Source organism: Tachysurus vachellii, chromosome 1 (genome assembly GCF_030014155.1).
Source record: "Tachysurus vachellii isolate PV-2020 chromosome 1, HZAU_Pvac_v1, whole genome shotgun sequence".
Classification (NCBI taxonomy): Eukaryota; Metazoa; Chordata; class Actinopteri; order Siluriformes; family Bagridae; genus Tachysurus; species Tachysurus vachellii.
Window position 1 is genome coordinate 25,230,990 of NC_083460.1, and position 27,127 is coordinate 25,258,116.

The window sequence follows — 27,127 nt, forward strand, 5'->3', positions numbered from 1 at the left end:
TGTGGCCAGGCAGAGCACCTGTTACACCATGAAACCTCTGCTTTTGATTACTGGTGCTAATTTTCTAATTTGCTGCGGCATTTATACATTAAAATGATTTTAAGATGCTTAATCCTGTCACTGCTAGTTGAATTTGATTTCAGGTTGTTGGAGTCAGAGGCCAGTGTGCTGACCATTACACCATAAGAGCTTGGCTTTTATACCCTGGTACTAATTTGCTATTTGTATTGTGTAGTGGCATATACATAACTATAATTATGCAATGTGTAAGATTTCTTTCTGTTAATGCTGTTTTTTACAGCAGGGTCACGGTCCAACAAAGGCAAGCACACACTCTAATATACTATATATAAATTATGAGCGATTAGTTCAGAGGAGAGAATAATGTATAATAATAATACTAATGAATAATAATAATCTCACAACACATGAGAATACGTTTTAAAATCATAAAAAAACAACTTTTATTCAAATTATTATTATTATTGTTATTTTTACAGCACAGGCAGGAACTAGTGAAAACTAGTAAAAACAAAAGGAAGCATGGCCACTGTTAATAAAGTCATTTTCATTATGCTGGTGTAATTGTTGTAGAAATCCTTTGTAATCATTTTGAAATCCCCAAAACTCAACATTTGTCATCAAAGAAGAACAGAAAACATGTTCATGTCTCACCCTTTCATTAATAATCTAACCTGGCTACTACAGACCGGTCAATCCTGTGCACATACCGGGATTCTTTCCCCCATATACTCACACTTTCGTATAATTTTAATTGATTACAAATATAAACAGACCATATACTACTCTGCCGGACACTCACTGATATTGACAGAACCGAAAACACTGCTGACAGATTTAAATGGAAGAGCAGCCAGGTTTATTTGCACGTTTCTCAAACATCCCATGTAGGAGTTCCACACAGGCACTCTCTTCCTCTTGGACCCTGCATTGACATTATAAATAAAAATCCATTAACAAATACTAGCGTACAGATGTTATTACAAATAATAATAAATTTAAATAAATTAATAAATTAATAAATAAAATGGACACGTATTAATTATACTTATTGTGATACTGTTTATATTTAAAACTCTTAAAAGGTACTTGAGCAAGTAACAAATTTATTTGCTTGAGTTTACCTGGTACGCCTCCGATGTAAAGTGTGTGATGAGTTTTAAGAGTGAAGTACACTTGAGGCCCAACGGCACTGTTGGAATTGCGTCCCATCTTCAGCTTAATTACATTTCCTTTTTTTGTCACTAATGAAAAAAAGGGTGTTAAAAAAAGATTCTTGTCCTCTCATTCCTACACTACCTCCACCAATTACTAACCCTTAGTCTCAGTACTCTAATTGCCCTTTTCCACTGACAAAGTGGTGGCATCAGTGTCACAGCCTAATCTCAGGTCACTCTATGTTGTTCTACCACAAAATATTCAGTTCTGAAGTTACTTAGGCTGTTAATAATAGATTGCAAAATCAACTTGATTCTAGTGCAGCTCATCTGAAAGTCTATAGGTTAGAACTGCATTTGCCAAATGAGTAAAATGTGCCTAGTGTATTGCTAAAACTGACACTGTGTACCAATATACACCATTTAAAACAAGAAAGTATTAATATTTTGGGCCCATTTCAATTCAATTATATACTAACCTGGCTGAGATCAATGTACAATGGAACATTTAGAAATCAGTCCTCTGGGATGAAAAATGTCACCTGTCACATGATGGAAGGACTTTGCACAGAGCGGTAATGGCGGTGTCACAGAGGTGCTGTAGTCTCCTGCACCATCATTCATTTGGACCACCATCTATAATCACAAATGCAGGTCAGCACAGTAAAATAACAAGCTCTTGTCATTATTCAAAGAAAGCAATTCTAAATGCATAAAACCATATTATACATAACGGGACACGTTATAAAAGGAAGGCTCTGACATGTTTGTTAGTTTTAGCTGTAAAAGTTGCATAAATCTTGATATAATTATTTCCCATAATACCCACAACAATCTCTAACCAGGGACTCACAGTGCCTTTCTTCAGGAAAACACTGAGGCTGTGACCATGGTGACTTTGACAGTGAAAAAGTAAACCTGTCATGCTTCTGGGACGAACTTCAAAAGTTAAATTGAACTCAGCACCCAACATTACGTCTTTCTCTGGAAAAAAAGTTGTTCCATTAAACAGTGAGTGAAAACGTCATTTGGGTAAAGACATAAAGTGTGACATTGGTATATGTATTTAATGAGATATGTCTAATAAATCATAACTATCAAAGTGTACTACATGTTTATATAACATATTTATATTTTAAATTAGGGGGATGAGAGCATTTCATGCTTTCCCTTATGTTGGTTTTCCTGTCATTTGTCTATCATTAATTTCCATCACAGTATAATTTAATGCTTTTTAAACAAAAAAAAAGTTTTAAACAAAAATTAAGATTTGTTACAGGTTTCATGATACTGCTCCATATGAAATGCTCCTTAAATGAAATGAAATAGAATTTTGTAAACAGTCTTAACCTAAAATCATGTAAGAGCCACCACCAGCAAAGTACGCCCCTTCCTCAGCTATCCCATCAAAACAGGGAGCTCCTCCATGATTAATAGCTGGCGCTCCAATATGGACATCATTAAGCCTGATGTTGCGGATACATCCTATCACACTCTTCTGTGGAAAACGTTTGCCCTGGAAAAGAAAGACAAGCACATTTATGATTTGTGAAATATGTGAAGAAAATGGTTCAATGTACTATGTATTTTTAATAACAAAGTATAATAATATGCCTGTGTGCCAGTGAGCAATTTAATCTTTCCAGCTCCAAAGTAAACAAGAGGATGAAGCTCCACTGAGATAACTTCATCTTTCTGCAGCTGTCCATCCGGCACCCGAAAACCATCCACCACCAGATGTGTGGCATACTGTTCGACAATTAACTTGATCTGTCAAAAAATGACAAAATCCGAATGACTAAATATCCTTTTTGTTTAAAGCTTGTAGTTGCCAGCAACAAGCTTTAAACAAACTATAGAGAACAACTTCAAAATCTTAGAAACACGGCATTTAATATTTTGGGTTTTTTTTTCAATCAAAGGACCTTGTGCTTGAGAGTGAAACATCAAATCTAAATCACATGCTCTACGAGGCTACAATCCCATAATGTCATTCTGTGCTCAAAGATCATGGAGTCAGTGACGTACATTGTGCCAGGCACCATTATTAATCTTCTTTTGATAGTAGATCAGTGTTCCATTGCCGACAGCGAGTTTGACTCTGCCGCTGCTAACAAACAGGATGACACGAGCAAATCCTTGCTTATCCCTGATGTGAAGCAGCAGGCCATCGGCTGACCTCGTTCGCATTTCCAAGAAAATATGAGGCCTTGGAGACATGAGACAGTTTAAAATGGGTGTTAATAAACTACTAAACTAGAGCAGTATGGAAAAAAGTGTTGTCTAAGGTTTATGCTTTATTTTGTTTACTCTGGTAGAGCAAATGTGTGAAAAATATGACAGATAATCATAGATAGATAACAAATATGAGTAATATGATAGATAATCACTAGTGCTGTAGCAATGGATGTTTCACATCACGGATAGAAATCTATGAGGTATGCAATAATCTAAGCCCAGAGTTCTCTGTTGCTGAATTCTGGCAAAAAGATGAAAATCAAAAACTCTTTCCAAACTCTGTCTTTTATTATTAAAATGACAGTCACGTTCCTGTGCCAAACCAGAATGAAGCCTTTATACAGTATGCAATTTACACCCTTTTCAGTTTTTAGTATAAAATGATTTGTTCTGTCCTTGTTCCTTTAAGATTCAATCAACATGTGCTGAAAACATTTTCTAATATACTCTCTACAACAAATATTCTAAACTAAATCACCTGCTCAGTGCGACTCACCTGTAAATCAGCTCTTCTAGAGATATGATGTACTGCAGTTGACTGTTCATGTTGAGATGATAGGCCAGGATGTGACCGACTGGCTCACTACACTTTTTCTGAGAGTAAATAGCACAAAACAACACTTCACAACACTTGCATCAGGCGTCCAGCTCTTTTTAAGAGGTCATTTTCTAAGACATTTTCAGGACATTTTCCATGAGTGATACCCAGATGGTAGGTTATCTTAAAATATCTGCTAAAAATATGTACAGCATACTTTACATAAGTAGTCAAAAATTGCAAAATGTTTGCAAAAGTTAATGTTACATAATTTACATAAAGTGTCCATGCTTAAATATGCATTTGACCTCTCCGTTTACATGTGATTTCCATGACTGTGACAGCCCGAAACTAGCACTGGGCTATCAGAAAATATAAGCAACACTTTACCAATACTGTACATTATTTATTTTTACTTAATGAGCAATGACCCAGCAGGTTACTAAAGTATTACTAAATAATACTAAAGTATTACTAAAATAAAGTTACCAAGGTGTTACTAAAGTATTATCCTTTCATTCTTACCTAAACCCACCACCATCACCTATTAAACAAGTTGTGAGTTGTGTGCATTTATGTGTACATGATTCTTATATTGTTTTGTATTCTCTGAGCATACCTTTCTGAAATTGGACTTATCGTGCCATCTTTGTTTTAAACCTCTTTTCGCAATGATGGACAGAGGCTGCTGCTGAGTGTTACAAAGCCCAAAAGACACATCTCCCATCTGAGTAAAACTGCTCAGATCAACTGGGATGTATCTGTTTTCCATTCTAGATACAGAGGAATCATTAAAACATGTTAGACCTTCTCATATTAATTTTATTATGAGTCTTGTTTTGATTAAAGAGATACGAAACAAACTAAATGTGTGGACGCAAACTAAAACATTAGTACATGTTTATGATTCGTACTATTAATGCTATTTATATCTATTTATTGTTAATGTTACTATCTAGCTAACTTCAGGTAACCTGTCAAGTATCTGGAAAAAACTGTCCCAAAGACATGCCCATCAGTGTCCAGTATTGTGGCAACAGGCCCAACGCAGCTGTCCACAGGTAGTTTGTAAGAGCTCCTCACCCATCTCATACCGCTGCTCTACCTGGCTGCAAAGGGGGGTGTGGACAACCACAGCGTTGGACTATGTCTTCCTTCCTTCTTCATTGTTTCCCCCTCCCTTCTTTCTCTCCCACAAAGATTTCTCCTCTTTCTCAGCAATTTTTTTTTCTTTCTCTAATTGTAAGTAAAAATGCGTGTGTTTGTGCTCAGACCTCCCAGCTGGTGCGTTACAAACATGTACACAGAACACACTCTTCATACATGATTGCTACACACAAATCTGACAATGCAAGAAAAGATACAGTGTTTACCCCCTCATGTAAAAGTTCCTTAGACAGCCTCTGAATGTTTCTTTTCCTAAAATCACATTAGTTTCTTGGACTAAAGATCCTGTTGCAGTTGTCTGTGAATTTCCTCTGTCTGTAATGTCAACATTTAGTTCCATTCTGGAAATAAACGCAAATGGTTTTAAATAAAGATTTATGCTTGGAATGACTATACACTAAATACTTTTTTAAATGACTTATTCTGAAAATAAGTAAATAATTTCATTCATTACCCGGTGCTGTTTCTAAATGCTGTCACATAGTGCCACATTCCTTCATCGTATCTGTTTTTGGACTTTATATTGTTTGTACTGTCTTTCATCTCGACATGTCCATTAACTAGAGACAGTTCAAATCCACTGTTCAAATCCTGTTCGTCAGAGGCAAACACACTGAGTAACTGTATATGAGCTTGATCTGTACTGATTTTATGCATTGACATGAATGGTGTTACACATATTCACAGAAGCTCTAATCATTCATGTTCATCCAAAGATGGACAATGGTTAGAGATGGTTGTACACTCACCATGTCCACGGTGTGCAGTAAGACACCACTGCTCTGTGTTGATCTAAAGCCCAGCGAAACCATTATGGCTGAATCTGGCATTGTCATGTTAGCAGTAAGTTCCAGGGAGCTTCCTGTCTCCAGAGTAACTTCGTGTACACCCTGAACAAAATCACTGTTCAATTAAAATAATAAATTTAACCTAAGACATTTAATCTAAGGTTTCTATTTTAGGTCAGAAGTCACAAGACTTTTCAAATTCAGTAAAACAAAGCTTTTGTTTTGAAACTTCTATATAAGAATCTGTTCACTCTGTACACTCCAGGGCCACTGCGGTGACATAACAGGTATTTATTAATAACTAATTAATATATTGAATCCAAAAGACAATATTTTGAGACAACAAGCTAAGTTATTTTGAGGGAAAGAGAGAAGAACTTACTGGACTACAGTATATAAAGTTTATTTAACTCATTCTTGGTGATTTCTACACACTTCCACACACAAAGAGGTTAAAACAATTAAAAAAAGGCAGATGTCAGACTGTAACACAGTGTTTTTAAAATTATACTTTAGAGACATAAATTTGAATTCTTTAGAATAAGCCTTACCAATAAATCTAGTGGACAACCAGGATGAATTCCAATTGCTTCTGAAAATTTGATGGAAACATCCACCTCAAGCCCTTTAAGACATCCTCTGAGTGCTGGATGGTTAATATTTAGTCTGGAATAAAAAGAAGATGTTCAGTTCAATCAAAATTAATGTATGACCATTTGTTCAATTTATTAAGGATGTCTTTTAAGAGTATGAAAAAATACCCAGTGCTTCAGTGTACTACTTGGAACAGTGCTGAAAACCTTGCAATCCAAATGTTTAAAATGTTTTGCTGATCATTTATGATTGGTGTCTTTGATTACTCTACTCAGAGCATGTTCAGATGATTTTCAGATGACACTAAGTACAATTTCTATGAAAACATTGAGAACCATCCTTTTATAAATAAAAAAAATCTCTTTAATTTCTGTTATATAAGTGGAATAAAACACTTCAGGATATGCTGTTAGGGAAATGAATTAACTTTGAAGAGGTAACAGATCACACTGTCATACCATCCTGCCAAGGGTAATGTTCCTATTAACAGCCTCAGGTTTTTTTATTCCTTAAATTGCAATAAATCTGACAGTAGCTCTGGATTCAATGTATTATATTAATGTACTATATTATCACCTTCTAATAGTAACAACTTATATAGAGACCTGTGAGCCGGATGCTCTATATAAAGATTAAAAGTGTGTTATTTATCCTGTTATAAACAGGATATTTAGCATTTATAGCAGACTCCAGTGTCTTTGCTTTTTTAGCAGAGTTAACATCAGGTTTTTGGACACAAGAGAGCCTTCAGGACAGAATCATGTGCTGAATTTATGTCATATTTACATCTGAAATGTGCTATTATAACTGCTATAATGTACGTGATAATATAACATCCACAGCATTAAAAATACGCCACTCAGTCGTTGATTAATTTTCACTTTCATTTGACTCATAATAGAATAATGTTATAGGCTATATCATGTATAATATTGGCCATGCTAGTTTGTTATTTTCCACCAGTGCAGTCCCTTTTTCTATTCTATGGGGCAGAAGAGCATGTCATAGTGTGATATTTAAAATATACATGCAAGAGTTTTCTGTGGACTCATTTCTGTCATTCTGACATTTTAACAGTAGGTGGCAGTAGTTGACTATTAAAACTCTGGTTTACATCATCTGGCTAAGCAAGGCATGACACAAAAATCAATCAAAAAAAAGTGATGTAATTTTAATAAATAATAAAATAAATAAAATAAAAGTGACTGGATCAGAATGAACATGCATTCAGAGCTTTTGTAGAGAAGGAAAGACTTCAAAGAAAATTCACAAAAGAAGAAACAGCCAAAATGGGGCAGGAAGTGTCTACTGTCATACGTGTGGGGGCAGTTGTGGCCCGAGTGGTTAAGGCTCTGGGTTGTTGATTGGAGGACTGGGGTTCCTGGGTTTAGGAAGAGCAGCGTATACCTAATTCTGGTGTTGACTGAAGTCAACTTAAGGAGACTATTTGATGCTGCTGAGAGCTGCTCATCTGTGTAGAAATCCATTCAAAACCGCTCCTTTTGTTTGCCCACAAAATGATAGGGTGTTACTTTAATACTTGCTACTGTACGTATTAAACATGTTTTAATTGTTCTAGAGTGATGCCTTATTTATTTGTTATGGTTTGTACTTATAGAAAATGTGCAACTGGTGTAATGCCATCCAGGTTACTCATATTACATTTATTGATTATCTTATAGATTTTAGGTCTATGGTGGTAATATTTAATTAAATCATTCTGACGGTTAAGCAAGCAGTGTAAATTGGCCTATTTAATGTACAAATGGGGTAACACAAAACTATGTAGAAAAAATAGGCCAGAGTTTTAAAGTCTTCACATTAGGAAGTCAGACTTCTATCTCAGTCTGTATGCCTCAAGAGACAGTAAATTAAGTGAAATTTTGGTCTGCAATGGGTGCAAAAATACTACCGTACCAGCAAATTTCTTAAAGGTCATGCCTCTCTCCTACAGCACTCCCACATGAGCACTGATAATATTATTGGCCATAACAGTAGAAGCTAAGTTAAGACAGTGACTGGTTTACATCGAACTATGTTACAAATGTATTAGCATTATACCACTAGGGCACAACTGCCCCTGCACAAAAATACAGCTGTTCACAGATGTTACAAATGCTGATGTTCTCTTTTCTGATCATGCAAACAAATGTATTTATTGCTTTTCACAATGAGACAATGGAGATAAGTACAGATGGATTCTATAGAAGAAATCTTGATTTTGACTTATGTGTAGAATTCATACTAGGATGTAGAATAGCCATTACCTCTCTGCAATCGCTTCTGGTATTCCTCCTATAAACGCTTGTGTATAGACCCTGTAGTTGATCAGAATATTGACCCAAAACCTAGAAACATTCATCTCAACTTGTTTGGCCGACTGGAGGATTTTAATGTTCTGGAAATAGGCCTGCAAAAGAATAGGATAAATAAAAGACCTCAGAGAGCCGGGAGCAGAGTATTGGCACAGTAGGTCTGAGAGGTAAGGTGAAGCTACATTATGAAGAGCTTTAAAAACAAACAATTAAACTTTAAACCGGACAGAGACAATGCAGCGCTGTGTTCTGATGATGGTGCTTTTGAAATAAAGTGAAATACAGTAATGACTGTAACATTAGTGATTTTCAGATCAAATTTGTGACTGTCATAAACCACAAAGGTTCTTAACTTGTGCTATAATGTATTTTGCCAATACTTTACAAACAAAATGAGACTAAATGGAATAAACTGGGTGTCATCTGCATACCAGTGAAAGCAGAAATGGAGAAATGAAAATGACCAACATTAATGACAATGTCCTGTGCCTGAGTCAGGATCTAATCCGTTTCAACACATTAAACTGCAAGCCAAAAATTTGCTCAAGGCGTGCAATAAGGTATATCATGATGAAGTGGTAAAAATTAATATTGAGGAATTTCTATACAATAAATGAAATAATAATATGTAATGTTTCACTTCAGTCATTAGGAAACAACATTTTTACTACTTACCACAGGAAAAACTTTTCCTTTACTCCTTAGAATTTGTGTTCGGTTATTCGCTGTGTGCCGCAAAATGACAAAGCCTCTTTCAACAGTTAGAGTGAAATGAGATTCCTGTAAAAAAACAAAACAAAACAAAAAAAAACATTCTTTCATTTGCTAGTTCACTAAAATGAACATATACACTCACATGCACTTTAGTAGGATCACCTGAGCACCTCAGCATCCATAGAATTATGCAGTCAGCCAATCATGTGGCAGGAGTGCAATGGAAAAAATCATACAGAACCAGGGTCAAAAGGTTTACATAATTTTCACATCAGACTTCACAATAAGGAAAATGTAATACATCTACATTTATATTTATGACATTTGGCAGAGACTCTAATCCAGACTGACATACAAAAGTGTGTCTCAACCAGTGATTAAAGGAATAGATTAACACAGGTTCACTAGGTCACAGACTTAGGATACCATCATTGTGTAATCTCTGTGATTTTACCAGTGGCATGATTGTTGGTGCCAGCTGGGTTGGTTTCTCATACTGCTAATCTCCTGAGATTTTTAAACAAAACAATCTATAGACTTTACACAGAATGGTGCCAAAAATCAAAAATCATATAGTCGGCAGAAACTCGGCAGAAATAGCTAGACCCAAGTAAGAAATTTACAAGCATGGTGAGCAGAACACAATGTAAGCAACTTAAAAGCATAATAAAATTCCTGTTAGGGTTTGATCTATTTTATTATATGTCACTACATTCAGCGATTTTCACCCTAATTACCATGTAAATGCTGTAAAGTCATTCTTTGTAAAAACATTTATCACTTACATCTATAGGTTGCATATTCATTCATTCATCTTCTACCGCTTATCCGAACTACCTCGGGTCACGGGGAGCCTGTGCCTATCTCAGGCGTCATCGGGCATCAAGGCAGGATACACCCTGGACGGAGTGCCAACCCATCGCAGGGCACACACACACTCTCATTCACTCACGCAATCACACACTAGGGACAATTTTCCAGAGATGCCAATCAACCTACCATGCATGTCTTTGGACTGGGGGAGGAAACCGGAGTACCCGGAGGAAACCCCCGAGGCACGGGGAGAACATGCAAACTCCACACACACAAGGTGGAGGCGGGAATCGAACCCCGACCCTGGAGGTGTGAGGCGAACGTGCTAAACATTAAGCCACCGTGCCTCCCTAGGTTGCATATAATTCTCCAAAAAAATTAGAATAAATGCAGTTAGGAATAATCTTTAGATTCTCAGGATCTCTAATTATGTTGGCTTTGTAGAAGCCAACATTCTGTTTTCCTATTAAAGCTTAGACAAAAAATGATCAAGAGTTTGATACCTGATGTTATCAACTCCTCCTAGGGCTTTTGAGCCACATGAACCAAATTCGGATATGTTGTAGACCCTGGTCTGAAGTTTGTTGCTATTACTTTTATAAGTGATCCGAGTACCGGTACTTCCGGTACCGGGTCTCAAAGTGACCTTTGGAGGTTTATAACTCGGCAAGCTTTCGAACTATCTACACCAAACTCGGCCAGCACCTTTAGGGTGATACTCTGAACAAAGACAGTGCACCGACTGGCTTTTCGGTTGTGCCGCAGCCCCGCCCACAATATATGCAAAATCAAAAAAACTTTTTACAACATGGACATGTGACATATGAAAACACTCAGAATGATGAGGGGAACTTCCTCACGGGTATTCTGATGATGTCACGTGATGTCACGTGAAAATAATACATTTGCACAACATGAGCATGTGACATCAAAACACTCAGCCCAACGAGGGGAATTGTGTCACAGGTTTTTGGATGATGTCGATGATGCTCGGATGCTTGGATGATGCTCGTCTCCACTTGCCTCCAAATGTTTTGTCACCCTATCACTCCACTAGATTTCACAAGATTTATGTCCACTTGCCTCCAAAAGTAACACTGACACATCTGTCCACTTGCCTCCAAAAAGCACCGGGCTTTGCGAATACTTGCCTTGTCAAAGCCAACATCAAAGTTTGTTGCAACGAACTTTACAAATCTAGTTAACATTCTAACATTTAATAGCTCACCTCATTCCCCATAAAAATCAGCAAAGCATTCTCTTGTCGACTTAAGACAAAGAACCTGACAGATCTGCTGCTGATCACATCAATCTTGCCATAGCCCGTACCATCGAAGTATTTTGTCACTTCTCGGGTCTCGCCTCTAAAAGAGAAAACAGTATTATTGCACATTTGAACTGAAACATTAAAATCAGAGTGATGTGGCAAGGATATTTCCAGTTACCTTAGACATCGGTCTGTATTTTTGATGTTCACAGCACGCTGGAAGTTGTATAGGCTAACAATATATTGATTTAACGTGTTAAACTCAATGCATCCCTTAAATTTGGGATACTGGAGTTCCTTTGGTGGCTGATATCAGAAATGAATAAGAAAAAAACGGGAGAGAATAAAAGTAAAAATAGATTTGTGCAGCCTAACCGTGAGATAAATTTCTTAATCAAATTTGAGGTAAAATGGACTTACAATAAAGTCATTTGGATAACCTCCCACATAGAATACAACCTCATCACTGTCCAAATCCAGCAAGTTTACAGTTGTATTAGGTTGATTCGTGAGTGTTGGGAGCTTTTTAGGTTCTGTTGAGGTGTAATGCTGGGTATAGGTGACTTCAGCATCTTGGTAAATTCTAATTAGGGCATATGGCCAAAAAGTGACAGAAGATTCTCGTGAACAAATACACTGCAAACTGTAATTGAAATGGACATTATCCAAATATTCCCAGATTATCTAGGCAAACTGATTTTACCTACGGAAGTCCACTCTGTCCATAAAGGAGCTGTCAATGCTGGATCTGGTAAGTTCTTGAGTCTTTATTTTGTAGGTTATACCCCCCAATTTGTAAACACAATAAAGGACACCATCAATGACCACCATTCCAATAAAGTCTCTCTTCATCTGGATGGGAAAAGATTACAAAAACAACAGCAGATGTAACTCTTGCCAATCAAGAGTCATTAAAATTAGTTCTTATAAACAACAAATAACATAAGACAACAAGATGATATATCTTATGGGACATGCTGACACTGGAGACTCAATTGTATATCATTATTCTACAGTTTCTAATTAAAAAAGGAGCTACATGTACATTCTTGTTTCCCAGATAAAGGACAAACAGATTTTCTTCCTCTTCACTCTGGCGTTGATTGCGTCTTCCTTTTTTGGGCCGATGGAGCATCAGATCCATGGCAGTGAATGCTTTTAGATCAAGCAGGTTTTTAGGAGGACGCAGCTCTATATAGCTTTCACCAGAGAATAAAATGGGTCCTCTAATCTGAAAATACAGAAAAGATGTGGAGTCAGAAGAGCATGAGTTTAAATCTCAACAATGCCTGAGTCATTTGGGGGAAAATAATTGAACAGACGTTTGAGAGTCATGCGATAATAAAATTTTAATCTACATTCTGAGATACTGTAGAAAGAAATCAGCCCCAGCCTCACTTCATCATTCTGTATATTTCTCTATATTCTTTTTCTCTTCCAAAAAAGTCCAAATTCCAAAATGCCAGAACTGTACAGCATACAACATAGGTACTTACTGTGTTTGCTAGTTCTCTGGTTCTCTCAATCATGTCTTTGATTCTCATAATGCTATCAGACATGTTGGCTCTGCTGGGCAGCCGGCTGCTCTGATTCTCCACTTTAGCCAAAGTATCAGTCAGGTTTGGGAAGGAATAGTTCAGTTCATCCACTGAGACAAAACACAAAGAATTTTAGTCTAAATACAGACCTCTTAATAATGTTAACTCCCACTGACCAACTGCAGTGACACACAGATGAATCTCAAAACTAGATCTCAGATCTGTTACGTCTCAATAATTTATGTAGACTTAATTAATCCTATCTAGCACACGATGAGCTAAATCATCACTGTAATAAACAATAATTAGGAACTGTAAGGCAAGATTGAAGCCAATAATACAAAGTCAGTGCACTGTCAAGGAACAAATAACAAATTTCTGGATATGCAACTTTATCCCAGACAGTATCATTAGATACACACCCTTTAGTCATTTTACTATAAGATTACAATAAGCTATTTTGTATTTATATTCCTATATTTTTGGAATCTCACATGTTTTGTTGACACCATTGAGTATGTTGTCCACGTTTGAATCACCACCAATGGGTATTTTCATCACGTCCAACTCCTTATTAATTGCCCTTAATTGTGCTGTATCATTGTTGACTGCTCTGTTGGCAGCTTGGACAGCATCCTTAGCTTGTTGTAGAAGGGCACCAATATCATCTGAAGCAAAAAAGTCAATTCAAATGCATGTTAAACCATGAGAATTTATTTTGTAGTATGTAAATGGTTAAACTGAAATAAACATACAGCCAGATCTCACCTGGGTTAATTATGTTCAGCTCATCCTTGAGAGTTTGGATATGTTTTTTCATATTCCTTTTTTTGCCCTTTGCTTTGCTCAGCTTCTCTTTAATGGTATCATACTTTTCTGTAGCCTCTAAAGGCCAAAATAAAAAACATTAGATAAAGATGTCTACAGTTAGATTTGTTAGCTGAGAATAGAATGCTTAACTGAGGTTTGAATATTGCGGTTAATAAGTAAGGATTAAAACATGATGGGAACAGCTCACCATAAATTGTTTTACTCAGGCCATCCTTAAAAATATTTTGGTTTGCAGTAACAGAAAAAAAAGGGTCGGTAGGTAGGTCTATATATTTTTTTTCAAGTTTCAATGTAAAAAAAAAAAAAAGGACAATTTTGGTGATGGTGATTACGTAGGTACGAATTTAACCCTTGTGTTGTCCTCCTATACAAATTAGGAGCGCTGAGTCAACTTGACCTTGTCTGTTTTGACTGCTTATAAAAAATGAACGATATATGATAGCCTTTTTTTTTTTTTTTTTTTTTTACCTTTTTAGTCTAACTTGTTTCCAACATATTAACATATATTTTGCAAAATATATATATATATATTTGGTATAATATACCTTATTTATATACAAAAATGCCTTATTTTTTAGTAAAAAAAACCCAGAAATTTTGAATTATTTTCACTATAGAGGCACAAAAGTTGATGCACAATTACAGGCTGGTATATTTCAAGGGCAGGAGATTGTTTTGAAACCATTTTGACCATTTTTAATGTCAGCAAATAATAAAAACTGTTTTTTTTAAAGGCCAAATTGACTTGAATGCTTATAAATCAAAAATTCTACAATTAGCACCATTCTGTGTATAATATCTATTTTACACTTGTAATATGTATTTTGCCCACCGGATGTCATCTGATCAACCAACAACAGGCTACACACACACACACACACACTCAAAAACATGCCATAATTTCATGTGAATAAAACTTTGTTTACCTCCTTATGTTTTGTATTATTATACTTAATTTATGAATGATAACCCTTATGAAATTTTGCCATGTTTTGAGTAAAATAAGCAGAAATTATTAAATATTATTTTGGATAACCACTGACTGATAAATGTCAAACATATCTCCAGGCCAAAGCTGACTGATGCAACTAAATTCATAAATAAGTGAGAGGAAACAAATATGATTTGAATATGAAAACACAACGTGTGTGTGTGTGTGTGTGTGTAGCATCATTTCAGTAGATCATATTTTGCCCTCTGCTAGGCAAAGGTATATCAAAAGTGAGAAATATTTACAAATGTGTAGCTTTTTTTTCTGGAGGCCTAATGAAATGCAATGCCCAATATGTGTGTGTGTTTTGGGTGCGTGTGTTAGTGGACATTTTACGTGTGCATTTTTGTGTCTGTATGTATGTTCATTGCGCTGAAAAGGGCAAAAGTGTGACCTATTGCCATACTAAATGTGGCTGAGTCAAAATGACCCAAGAGGATAACGAATGCGTAGTATATACTGTTCTGAACACATAGTTCAACGAAAATAGACAAAATTACTTTTGCTTGCAAAGTTCATAATTTGGAACAATCCTGGTAAATTTCAGGCAAATATGTGGAAGAAAACCAAAGTTATGACACATTAAATTCTTCCAGCGGGGTCAAAAAGACCCAGGGACAACATGAAGGTTAAACAAATTAGCATGTCGTGACGTCACTGACTGGGTCTTCAACCCGTGCCTTCGGTCGAACACACCATTCACATTTCTGTTGTGAAAAGAGAAACATTGTGCAGAAGTATTATTTGCTGTTATGTGTGTGTCCGATAGTGATGGGAAGTTCGGTTCTTTTTCCCCGAACCGGTTCTTTCGGACAGTTCGTTTTAATGAACCAGTTCAATAATCCAGTTCACCAGTTATTTTACGTCCTGACGTAATGACGTAATTCACAACGACGTCATGACGTAAATTCCTTCATCCCGCCGCTGCTGGCAGATATTAATACAATCAATTTAACGCATTTGAAAAGTTCTTTGTAATCATAACTTTAGTTGAATACGTTTCTTACATTTACGTTTTGCAACTAAAACACCCAGTACAGGCATTGATGTGCAAACGTGGATGTTTTACGTGTCTTAAAGATATAAAGTTAATAAACTAATCTTCATCAATTTACAAAAACTTACAAAAAAAGGCATAATTTTGAAATGTTTCTTTCGCTCCATCAGTTGTTTCAAAAACTAATGCAACTGAGTTAAACACTCATACGTTGATAAGACATTAAATCATAACCATTTAGGATACTACTGTATCAGGTCAGTGATTTACGCATGCGCAGTAACAACAGCTCATCGGTTCTCAGTATGTCGGACGCGTCCGAAAGAAACAGTTCTCAGTTCAGTGTACTGATGATTCGCTGTATTAGTTCAGTGATTCAAACATGCGCAGTATCAATAGCTAATCTGTTCTCGGCATAGATATCTATACACTAGATGTCGCATTGGGGTCCTAAAAATGCGTCAAAACCGCCGCCATCTTTGTACGGTGCTCCTTTACCTCAAATGCATGGACGATGCCGGACTTCTGTGCAGCATTTGGTTGTTCAAACGAAAGAAATCTAAAAACCAGACAGCAAGGGATTACATTTCACAAGTGAGAATGTGTTTTATGATATTGAATGTTAGGAAATTATATTTCTTGTTCTGTTGGTTTGTTTTAGTCCTTGGTTAACGACCGCAGCTAATCCATGCTAGTTACCCATTAGTTTTTGACAGTTATGAAAACAGACAATGTTTGTAGATTCCGAAGCTCTTAATAAGGACATTAAAAATTGACCCATGCTTTTTTTGCTTAAAGGTGAAAACCCAACTTTATGTATGTTCTGTAAGATTCCCTTATCTGTCAAACATATTTTATTAGATTGTCCTGTACTTAACACAAGCAGAATGCTCTTTTATCAAGTTACTTCACTTAAAGACATATTTAATCACATGTCTGAAAAGGGTTTGGATTTTTTTATTGTATGTTAATTTAAAAAAATTATAATATGACTTGCTGTTTATATTTGTTTTGTTTTCATTGCATTTATATGATATTTGTGTTTTTGTAATTGAATTTTTGCCATGAAAATAGCTTTTGATTGCTGACATGGTATTAAATAAAATAATCTGAATCTGAATCTGTTTGTAGATTCCCAAGTGATAAACAGAGACAAGTTGCAGTTACAGCACTAAACACTTTTTTTTTAAATGGTTAATTCAGCTGACAGTCCTGGAAAGATGTCAGTTAGGTTGGCAGTTCAGCCTCAAAGTCAAACTTTATGGGGTTTTTTTTTTGGTTTATGTGACTTTAGTACATACTTATTTAATGTGGCAAAAGTATTGCGGGAAAAGAATAAATAAAAGATTGAACAGTCTTTGGCACCTCAACTATCTAACTTTCACATTATGTTACTCTCAAATTTGTGATTTGCTTCCACCTGCAAATTGTTTGTGCATCATATTTAATAAACCAATACAATTTAAATGTTTAAATGAACATGTATAGTCACACCATTGTAGCAGTGTTGCATGCAGTAGGCTATAAGGTAAGTAGTGATTGTTCATTTGAAGTTTACTCAAGTGGAAGAATGTAAGTAATAAACTTACACCTACTAGCACTATGCATTATATTGTGAAAAAGTAGATTATCTTAACATCAAAACCTTATTTTTTCTCTGGACTTAATGATAAATACATGTCTGACCTTTGGAACGAACCAAAAAAACTAGAAATCGCATTCATGACGATTTATGGTGATTTTATTTCTTTGCCTACATTGACGCTAATGCATTAAGAGGAGGGGGTCCCCAGTACCAAGATGGCGGCTCAGTTGACGCATTCGCTCCAATGTACTGCCCTATACAAGGCGACATCTAGTGTATATATCTATGGGTTCTCGGACGCGTCCGAAAGAAACAGTTCTCAGTTCTGTACCTATGATTCGCTGTATCGGTTCGGTGATTCATGCGCAGTATCAACAGCTCGAGCTCAGTTCTCTCAGCACAACATGTTTCAGTTCAATGTACAGGAGTTACATATACTCCGGGATATTAGTTTATTTAGAGTCGGAGGGGTTGTCAGGCATGACCGAAAGTGAGTAACTTTAGTAACTTGTGGATCAGCGCTGACTCAAGACGCGAACTGTTTAAAACGAATCAGTCCGATTCAGTTCACTAAAAAGAACCGGTTCAAAAGAATGATTCGTTCACGAACTGGCCATCACTAGCGTCCGAAGCTGCAGTTGCTGTGTGACGCGTTCCAAAAAAAAAAAAACTGGACGCGCTCCAAGAGAAAGCCGTTAAAATCAATTTACTATTTTCGTTTTCGAAACTTGTGTTGGTTGGTCCAATCGATTCGTGCAATAGATTTTCGAACAATAGAATTTGTATTAGTTGTTTGAAGAGTAAAAAAAAAAGAATTGGTTGGTCTTAACGCAAATTTACAACCGGCAAGTTGGTCGGATTTAAAGCAAAAAAAAAAAATTGAGTCGGTCCTAAATTGACAGGGTCGGTCGGGTTACGGCAAACAAGAATATTTTTAAGGATGGCCTCATCTTATCCCAGTGCAGTTCACAATGATTTAATCCAGTAGTTTTTGTTATATAGCATGTATAGCATATTTATTTTACATGAGAGATTCTATGTACACATATGTTTATGTGAAACATCCCTAATAAAAGTCTCTATTTAAGCTTTTGCTATAGAAAAGATCATGTATAATGTAGAATGAGTGGGTTTAATATAAACCTGTGATCTGTTTAGAAAGTTAATCAACAACCTCTGAAAAATTTGAGAAAACAACCCTGATGCCGTATAACAAATATTAGGTTCACAATTATACAACAATAATCATTATCAGTCATCAATAGCAAATTAAATAAATTGCCTTTATCACAAATTACCTACAAAATTACCTTTTAGATTATTTTCTGCTTCCTTAGCTTTGTCATTTAGGCTGTTTGTAGACTGTTTTAGTTCCTCTGCCTTTCTGGTAAGGTCTTGTGCTTCCACATCCTAAGCAAAGAATAAAGACCATCAAATTTACCATATTTTAATATTCTTTTAAATTTACGTATTCTACTATATTTACTAATAGAAATTTAGCAGCACTTACCAATAAGGCATGATCTGCAGCTTTGTTGGCTTTATTAGCTGCTGTCTCAGCTTCTTTAATAGCTCTAACAATGTCTTCAAAAGTAATAATCATATCTATTGCTTTATGAACAGCTGAAATGTTGGTGAAATTTAGAAGAGACCTATAACAAAATATAAGATATTCCTTTATTGTCCCACAATGGGGAAATTTCTCAATGGAAAAATATCTGGGTAATAGTGTTTCTGAGCAACAGATATTAGTCACACATGATTTGTGTAAGCAAACTTACATTTGAAAATGTACTGCAAGTTTCATGAGCTCCTGTGCATGCTCTTCTGCCTTTCTGACAATAACGTCCATGGCTGTGGCATTAGAAAGCTCAAAAAGTCTCTGGTTCAGCTGTGACTTTGCTCCATCTAGTTCAGCTGCAAGATTTGCATAGCTCTAATAAAGAAAAATATAAAAAGTATGTAATGTAATAACTCATGCTAATAACTTATTAATGAACATGTTCTATAAAAACATGCATTGCAATGGCAGAATCCTACATTTTTTAGGTTGTTCATCATGCTCTGAAGTTCCTCTGTGTCTCTCAGTGTTCCTCTAATAATTGCTAGATAAGACAAGATGTCATCCTGCTTGTTCTCAAACATCATGTGATAATTCTGAGGACATGAATAAGTGAACTGCAGCTTACTGAATAAATGTATGTAACCATCATTATACAAAACCTTATGAAAAACAAATAGAAATACCATAGTATCAGCCAGAAGCTCTTCATTACCAACATTCATGAGAATTGTTTTGTTTACAGCTTTCTCTGCCTGGTTCAGTGTTTCCTTTAGCTCTTTAAGTCCAGTGTTCCAGGACATCAGGTTTTGAGCAATTTGTTCTGCAGTAGTCCCTGTACTATCCAGAAGATTGGAGAGATTGTTCATGATGTAGTCTAAGACTGTAGAAAAGACAAACATTCACCATAAGAATGAGAAGATGAACTTTTTTAAGTCTTTAAACCTAAAAAGTGTTGCTTGTTGAGGGTATCGTTTACTGTTATTATGTGTGCCATACAGTATGTCCCCATATTTCTGTTTCTATTTGCCATCAGGAAAAAGCTATTTTTTCAGTTATATTAAAACAAATGTTACAACTGTGTTGAGTTTAGTGTGAACAATTCCAGTAGGTGAGGGAACATTTTAATAATAATAACATACATATATATATATATATATATATATATATATATATATATATATATATATATATATATATATATATATATATATATATTTTTTTTTTTTTTTTTTTTTATATTTTCGGCTGCTCCATATTAGATTAGACGGCTGCTAGCATATTAGATTTGGCACATTTTTACACCGGATGACCTTCCTAACACAACCCTACCTGAGGTTTAACACAAACTGGGAATCAAACCCGGGCCCGAGCATGGGATCCTGCTGCTGGACATAATAAATCATTCCTATTAATTTCTAATAAGAATAGAATCCTAAATCAAGGACAAAACATCTTAACTTCAAAATACACCTGTACAACTTCAAGACAAACCTGAACCAAAATGAATTAAATAATTACGTTTCTGTGCTTCCCAGAGTTCATTCTCAGCCAACCTCCTCTGCACCTTACAATTTTGCTTCTGCATCTTGACCACCATCCATTGTGCCTCCTCCAGCATGCCAGCTAGCATCTTGCCAGACAGAGTGGAATCGATACCATTTGAAATCCTCAGATGTTGCAGGAATTCTAAACATTCACCAGGTCAGTTATAAACATGAGTTTAAAACCTAAGTAACACTTCAATGCAACAGAGTCACCTTGATTTAGCAAAGATGCAGATGCAAAATATCTGCAAGATATGAGTGGAGTTTTTCAAGAATCAGTAAGAGTAACATAATGGGGGCTCAAAATAATTCCAGTATGCCACTTCTGAATGTGTATAAACATAAAGGTCATATAATTCAAAGTCTTCTGACTTACCTTTTATTCTATTCAAAAGTTCTTTAGTATCAGTAAGCAGGTTTTTTCCCTTTTTGTAGTTTTTTTTCAAATCCTTTAATAAATCCTTACTGGTTAAAGAGGTTAGATCTGCCTAATGAACAAAATTTAAATTCAATTAAAACCATTAAGTGCAAATCACTATTGACATATAAAAGTTCATTTAAATCCATAAATCCACATAAAGTATGTTATAATATCTATTTAAAGTAGTAGATTTTACTACAATATTAGAGAAACAGTACTGGTTTTGTTTTAAGCTGAATAAACAGGCTTCCGAATTATCAGAGTTAATATTAATAATAATGATGATAAGGATTATTATTAATATTGTTGTTGGCTAGATTGCGATTAGAGAAATAAAACACACCAGAAAGTGCTGATGTAGGAAAATGATCAACTTAAGAGTGCAGTAATTCTCTACCCTTGAATATTTTCCAATAACACCACACCTTGTCCTGTTTAATTGTTACATATTTAATATACAGTATGTATTTACTACAGGGGAAACTTTGGATTCTAGATTCTTTGCTAGAATACTTTATGGTTCTATTTAAAATAAGGGAAGCTTTCACTTTTAGAAAAGACAAATTTTTAAGGAAGATAAATCCCTTAACCATCCAAAGAACCTCTAAGATGGCATTATATTTGATTATATAATAAATAAGTAAATTGCTGTTCTGTTTCCCAGTTTACAGTCCTAGTACCTACAGTATTCATTCATTTTGTTCTTTTGTAGTTTTCACTGGTTTGTGTATTTAATGATGTTGTCTGCTGATTATCTGACCCTTTTGACATATTTGTAAGTGTACCTTTAACCATTTAATGAAGAGTTTCAGCTTATTCCAGTTATTACAGAAGTCCAAATGTAACAGTACATATACCTTGAGCTTAAGTTTCATCATGTGTTTTCTGACACCATCCATGTCTGCCTTAAGTTCATTCACGTTTTGCTTTAGCACTTCAACAGATACTCTGTAATTCTTTACCAGTTCCTGAAATGTTAAACATAAACTTTGATGAATGTGATATTTGACCATTAGACCATTTCTATAATAGTGAATAATAAAATAAAATCTTTGCAGTTGTGTAATAGTGAGATTTTAGCTACCTTTGTAGCATTAATGCCATCTTCTAATGTACTTAGAGCAGTAAGAATTATGGAGATGTTTTTCTGAAACTTGAGTCGGTCCTTGAGAAAGGAGAGCTCATCATCCATGGCCTCTAAGGCATCCATTAATGTCTGAAAGCAACTATCACACTCTGTAAGCAAACAATGAAAACATTGAAAGAGCATATTAGCCAGGGATGATTACAATCCATAAGGGTCGAAAGTGCTGCATTATAAAGACGAGTGAAAATGCACTGATTCTACGTGCTCCGTCTGCTAAAGTGATTTTTTTTCAACACTTAACAGCAAGTCAGTTGCCAATTATAGCAGAAGAGTTATATGATGGCTTTGCATGCCCATTTGTATGGCATGAATTGAACACTTACCTTGGCAGTCACCATCAGTACCTGGCTCATTTGGAGATTTACATTCTAGAGAAACACATCAGATTTACCTTCACAATGCAGTAAACTCATCTGAATTTAAAAAAGGTAATTTACAGCGTAGTATCAAACACAATAAGGAGCTCAGTATTGCCTACCTCCTGTAATGGGGTCACAGATGTATCCATGAATACAGTTGCAGAGCTGACAACTCCCTCCATCTGCTAGTGGGTCACCATAATAACCAATGGCACACCTATGACAGGAGGGATGATGAAAGCAGGGATGATTCAGCAAGCATGAATATATTAAGATGATGTCAATGGCAGACATTAGTGGGAAGTTTAGAGTTTATGTTTTCACCTATATATTTACATTATGTATGTACATATGGCACAACATGGGGAGGCACCTCCAACACCCCTCAATCTAGACTCACACCCACCTTTCACAGCGGGTTCCAGAATAACCAGCCTTGCACAGGCACTCAAAATGATCGGCAACATGCAGACAACCAATGGCAAAACTGTGGAAACAAGCAAAAAATGTTTAGAACAAATGGTCAGAAAGATTGTAATTACTAACAGTTTGCCATGCATGTGTGTGTGTGTGTGTGTGTGTGTGTGTGTGTGTGTGTGTGTGTGTGTGTGTGTGTGTGTGTGTTTGTTTTTTGCAGTATGACCCTACCTGTGAGACGGATGTGAGAAGGGACACGGACACAGTCTGCATGTCCTGAAAGCAGCGCTTCCATAGTGTCCCTCAGCACAGCGATCACAGTGATCCCCTGCTGTGTTCAATTGGCAGTTCTGCATAATCAGAAGAAAAATCACATCTGTACAGTATATAGTTCGGCATCATTGTCAAAAATGTATCAGTCTTCACAGATCTTCATTATGAATAAGTCGCTAGACCAGTAATATGTTATGGACACTTGATTACAGATCATTCAGATTCCTATTCTGCAATATTTACAAAAATGCTGACAATGTCTTTGCCCTTTACATAAAATTCCCATTATAGTGTTATTAAAACAACTCTTATTTAAAAAGAAATCCCTACCCTTGTAAAAAGAGAATTTACTTCCCACAAAAACAATTCCCCTTCTTTTATTAAACTTGAAGACTGACCGAAAGGTTATCTCATTCTTCCCTGCATCCTGTATATAACTTAATATTAGAAGTACATTTAAAAGCAGATAAAGTCTCTTACCAAGCATTTTCCTGTGTTTTGGTCACACTTATTGGAGAGACCATTGCAATTACAGGGGACACACTGTCCTCTGTATGGTCCCCATCTCACCCTGTACTTTCCAGGTCCACAGTCCTGTAGAGATTACAGTGAATGTTCTAAAATTAGCTTTTTATTAACATCTTTGAATATTACTCAAATCCTTCACAAATGCAGGTTGTGTAGCTTGTGGAATATCTTTTCTCAGGTTAGCTCTTGCTAACTAACTAGGAGACTTTTTGGGAATGTTTCTTTTTTCCACACAAACACCTTCCTTTATATGTTTATAATCAGCACATTCCTATCAATGATCTGGAAGGGATGTTCATGTACACCTTGAAAATCCTTGAAAAAACTTTCTAGCTCAGTTTTCATTTAAATGCCAAATCCTGCATGCAGTAAAAAAAAAAAGGTTTCATATCATGGGATGGTGGATTAAACCTCAAGAACCCATATCAAATATCAAGATCATCCACTATAAAAACCTTTAAAAATCCAAAGACTTATCTGCTGGTTACATACTTTTTACAACTAATTACTGAATCTGTTTTTTGTTGTTGTTGTTGTTTTATTTTTACAGATTTGTAATCCTATGGGACTGCAAGTTACTCTTGAGCCATAGTTATCCTGACAGTTTCTCTCCACTCCCTACATTCAGTTAATATCATTTTATGCAGTTCCTTACCTGTATATCTCCTCCAGTGTGATTGTTGTATGTATGATCACAATGTATTCTAGAATGAGGCCTTGAAAGTTCTTGGTTGTTCTCTGGTTGTACCTGACTGTGCTGTGATCCACGGTTTGCGAGACCTAATCCAGCCAAACTGCAGAGCAGTAGGAACCATAGATTGCTCATCCCACCTGCAATCTCCCACCTGAGCTCAGACATAAACTTTCAGAATAAAGCAATCAAAAATACATTATTTAAGTTCCAAAACTCTGGGTTTTAAAATCTACTCCAAAAGCCAATTATGTGAAAAAAAAGTTCAGTTTATTCAAACTGCACACACATAATAGTCTCCTTCCTGCACAATGATACTGAGATTGAGTTTGGCTTGGGCTGGGCTAGGTTCAAAGATCGTGTTTTATCTTCTTGCATATTCATTCAGTGCTGATAGTCAAGCGTAAAGTATAAAGGCATGGCAGAGATTGAGTTTCTTATATGCTTTTTTAACAGGTGTCAGGTGAAAGAAAGCTCTTTATTAATGTTTGATTTATTAATCTTTCAAAACCTTTATGAGAAAGTGTTTACCTACTTTTTATTCTGCTTAATGTGTTTCAACAATGTGTGTCAATACTTATAACGTCAAAAGGATTAATAGTGCTGCACACTGAAAACTGATTGCCATTGCAACGTATCATATATCCTAATCAATTCAACCAAAATACAATTTGTTTGTTTCCACTTGTAAAATGCCTGTGGTAGACACCAAGTTTACCTGAGGTTGGTGCAACACTGTGGGAAAGAAAGCAAACATACTCAAACATCCCCAAACTAGACACAACACTGCAGCATGTAGCTTTCTCTCAGGTAACAAATCTTTTGAGGTTTCAGCCTGGCAGAAGGGAAGGTCATTTCTGAAATTAGTGTGTGTACAGTGTGGGTGTGGTGGGAGTGAGAAAATGTAAGATGAACGTTTGCTTGTATTATGCTGATCCAAGATCAGCACCCATTAGTCCAAAGCAAAACCAAACCACTGTGAATGAAAGGGGAAAAATAAAATGTCTCAGATCTGCTGCACTACACTTAGCACTGTATACCATGCATAGAACCTCAGTACCTGCTCCTGAGGTTCAACTGATGTATGTGTGTCATAACACCTGAGCTGGAGGTTGTTATGTGTTTCATGTGTTCAGCAAAGTTTTTTCAGGCAAATTAACATCTTATCTTGTGATCTGGAACAGGAGTTGCATATAACTTAAGTAAAGCCACAAATAACATCAATAACTAATGTCCTGTACTGTATGGCTAACATTTAACAAATAAAAAGTTTTTGCAGAGAAAAGAGATATTTCTTAATTTGATAATGTTGGACATAGACACAATAAATAAATAACTAAATAAATACATTAATAAAAATGTATTACATCAGTAAGCTATGTAGTTATAAGAAAAAGGTTTGCTAAGCATTAGCTTGCAATCTTCTAGTACCTGTAAATTTTGGATAAATGTGTACCTCACTATACCTTGTTTTTTATGTGGGTAATTCTGCTGATACATCATATTCTGAGATAGATATCATGTACTGAGAAATCCTGATACAAGTTTAGATCCCTTACGAGAAATATGGCAAGAAAAAAAGTAAAGAAAGCTTGAGAGGTGTGCTGAAAGCATGTTCAGTCATGGAGTCTTGTGGTGAGCACAGGTCTTTATGATTATAGCAGCAGGTCTTAGGTACAAATCTACAGTAGCCAAGTACAATTTATGCCCCATTATTTCAACAATCACAGGCTCTCTAGTGGTGTAGTAAGCAAATGCAGAATGCAGGATTGACACAAAACCAGAGTGGTGTTTGTATTGTTGCTCGCAATGTACATACAGTACTGCTCCAGTGTTTATGGTCTTTGAATTGGTAAAACTCTAAGGTGTAAATATCTAATTTGAATGTAAACCAGATGGCAACTTTGTCCATTTGCAATTATTTCAAAAATTACAAATTTAGGTGTAACTAGATTTGTAAAGTTTGTCGTGACAAACTTTGATGTTGGCTTTGACGGTGCAAGTATTCGCAAAGGCCGTTGCTTTTTGGAGGTGAGTGGACATAAGGGTTAGTGTTACTTTTGGAGGCAAGTGGACAGAAAGATTGTGAAAGCTACTGGACCGCTAGGGTGCCAATACTTTTGGAGGCGAGCGGAAATGAGCATGTGACGTGATCCGAATACCCGTGAGGACGTTCCCCTCATTGTGCTGAGTGTTTTGATATGTCACATGTCCATGTTGTTAAATGTTTTTTGATTTTGCATATATTGGGGCACATATGGGGCGCATATTGGGGCTGCGGCACAACCGAAAGGCCAGTCGGTACACCAATTTAAAACTTTGTTCAGAGTATCACCCTAAAGGAGCTGGCCAAGTTTGCTGTAGATAGTTCGAAAGCTTGCCAAGTTATAAACCTCCAAAGTTTATAATGGGAGTCTATGGGAAAAAAGGCCATTTTGAGACCCGGTACCGGAAGTACCGGTGCTCTGATCACTTAGAAAAGTAACAGCAACAAACTTCAGACCAGGTTCTACAACATATCCAAATTTGGTGCATGTGGCTCGAAAGCCCTAGGCCGCATTAAATTTTATAAATTTTTGTCTAACCTGAAATAGGAAAACAGAATGTTGGCTTCTACAAAGCCAACATA

The 27,127-nt window shown here is 36.0% G+C and overlaps 1 protein-coding gene across 1 annotated transcript; it reads right to left on the reverse strand.

Annotated features, from left to right (window-relative positions):
* Window positions 1–439: 439 nt before the first annotated feature.
* Window positions 440–24,810, reverse strand: lama3 (laminin, alpha 3). Its single transcript, XM_060879486.1, has 38 exons — window positions 24,463–24,810; window positions 23,760–23,873; window positions 23,238–23,356; window positions 22,996–23,076; window positions 22,709–22,806; window positions 22,554–22,598; window positions 22,168–22,319; window positions 21,941–22,051; window positions 21,039–21,150; window positions 20,637–20,804; window positions 19,802–19,998; window positions 19,595–19,711; window positions 19,336–19,490; window positions 19,065–19,206; window positions 18,865–18,964; window positions 13,919–14,035; window positions 13,645–13,818; window positions 13,109–13,260; window positions 12,658–12,843; window positions 12,316–12,464; window positions 12,033–12,195; window positions 11,791–11,918; window positions 11,574–11,709; window positions 9,494–9,598; window positions 8,771–8,913; window positions 6,461–6,575; window positions 5,871–6,011; window positions 5,576–5,712; window positions 5,328–5,462; window positions 4,574–4,727; window positions 3,913–4,010; window positions 3,207–3,387; window positions 2,793–2,948; window positions 2,529–2,694; window positions 2,032–2,162; window positions 1,721–1,814; window positions 1,146–1,265; window positions 440–946 (listed from the first exon to the last, which is right to left on the reverse strand). The coding sequence occupies exons 1-38, from the start codon at window positions 24,664–24,666 to the stop codon at window positions 804–806; spliced, it is 5,139 nt and encodes a 1,712-aa protein (XP_060735469.1). The 5' UTR covers window positions 24,667–24,810; the 3' UTR covers window positions 440–803.
* Between the last annotated feature and the right edge of the window lie 2,317 nt (window positions 24,811–27,127).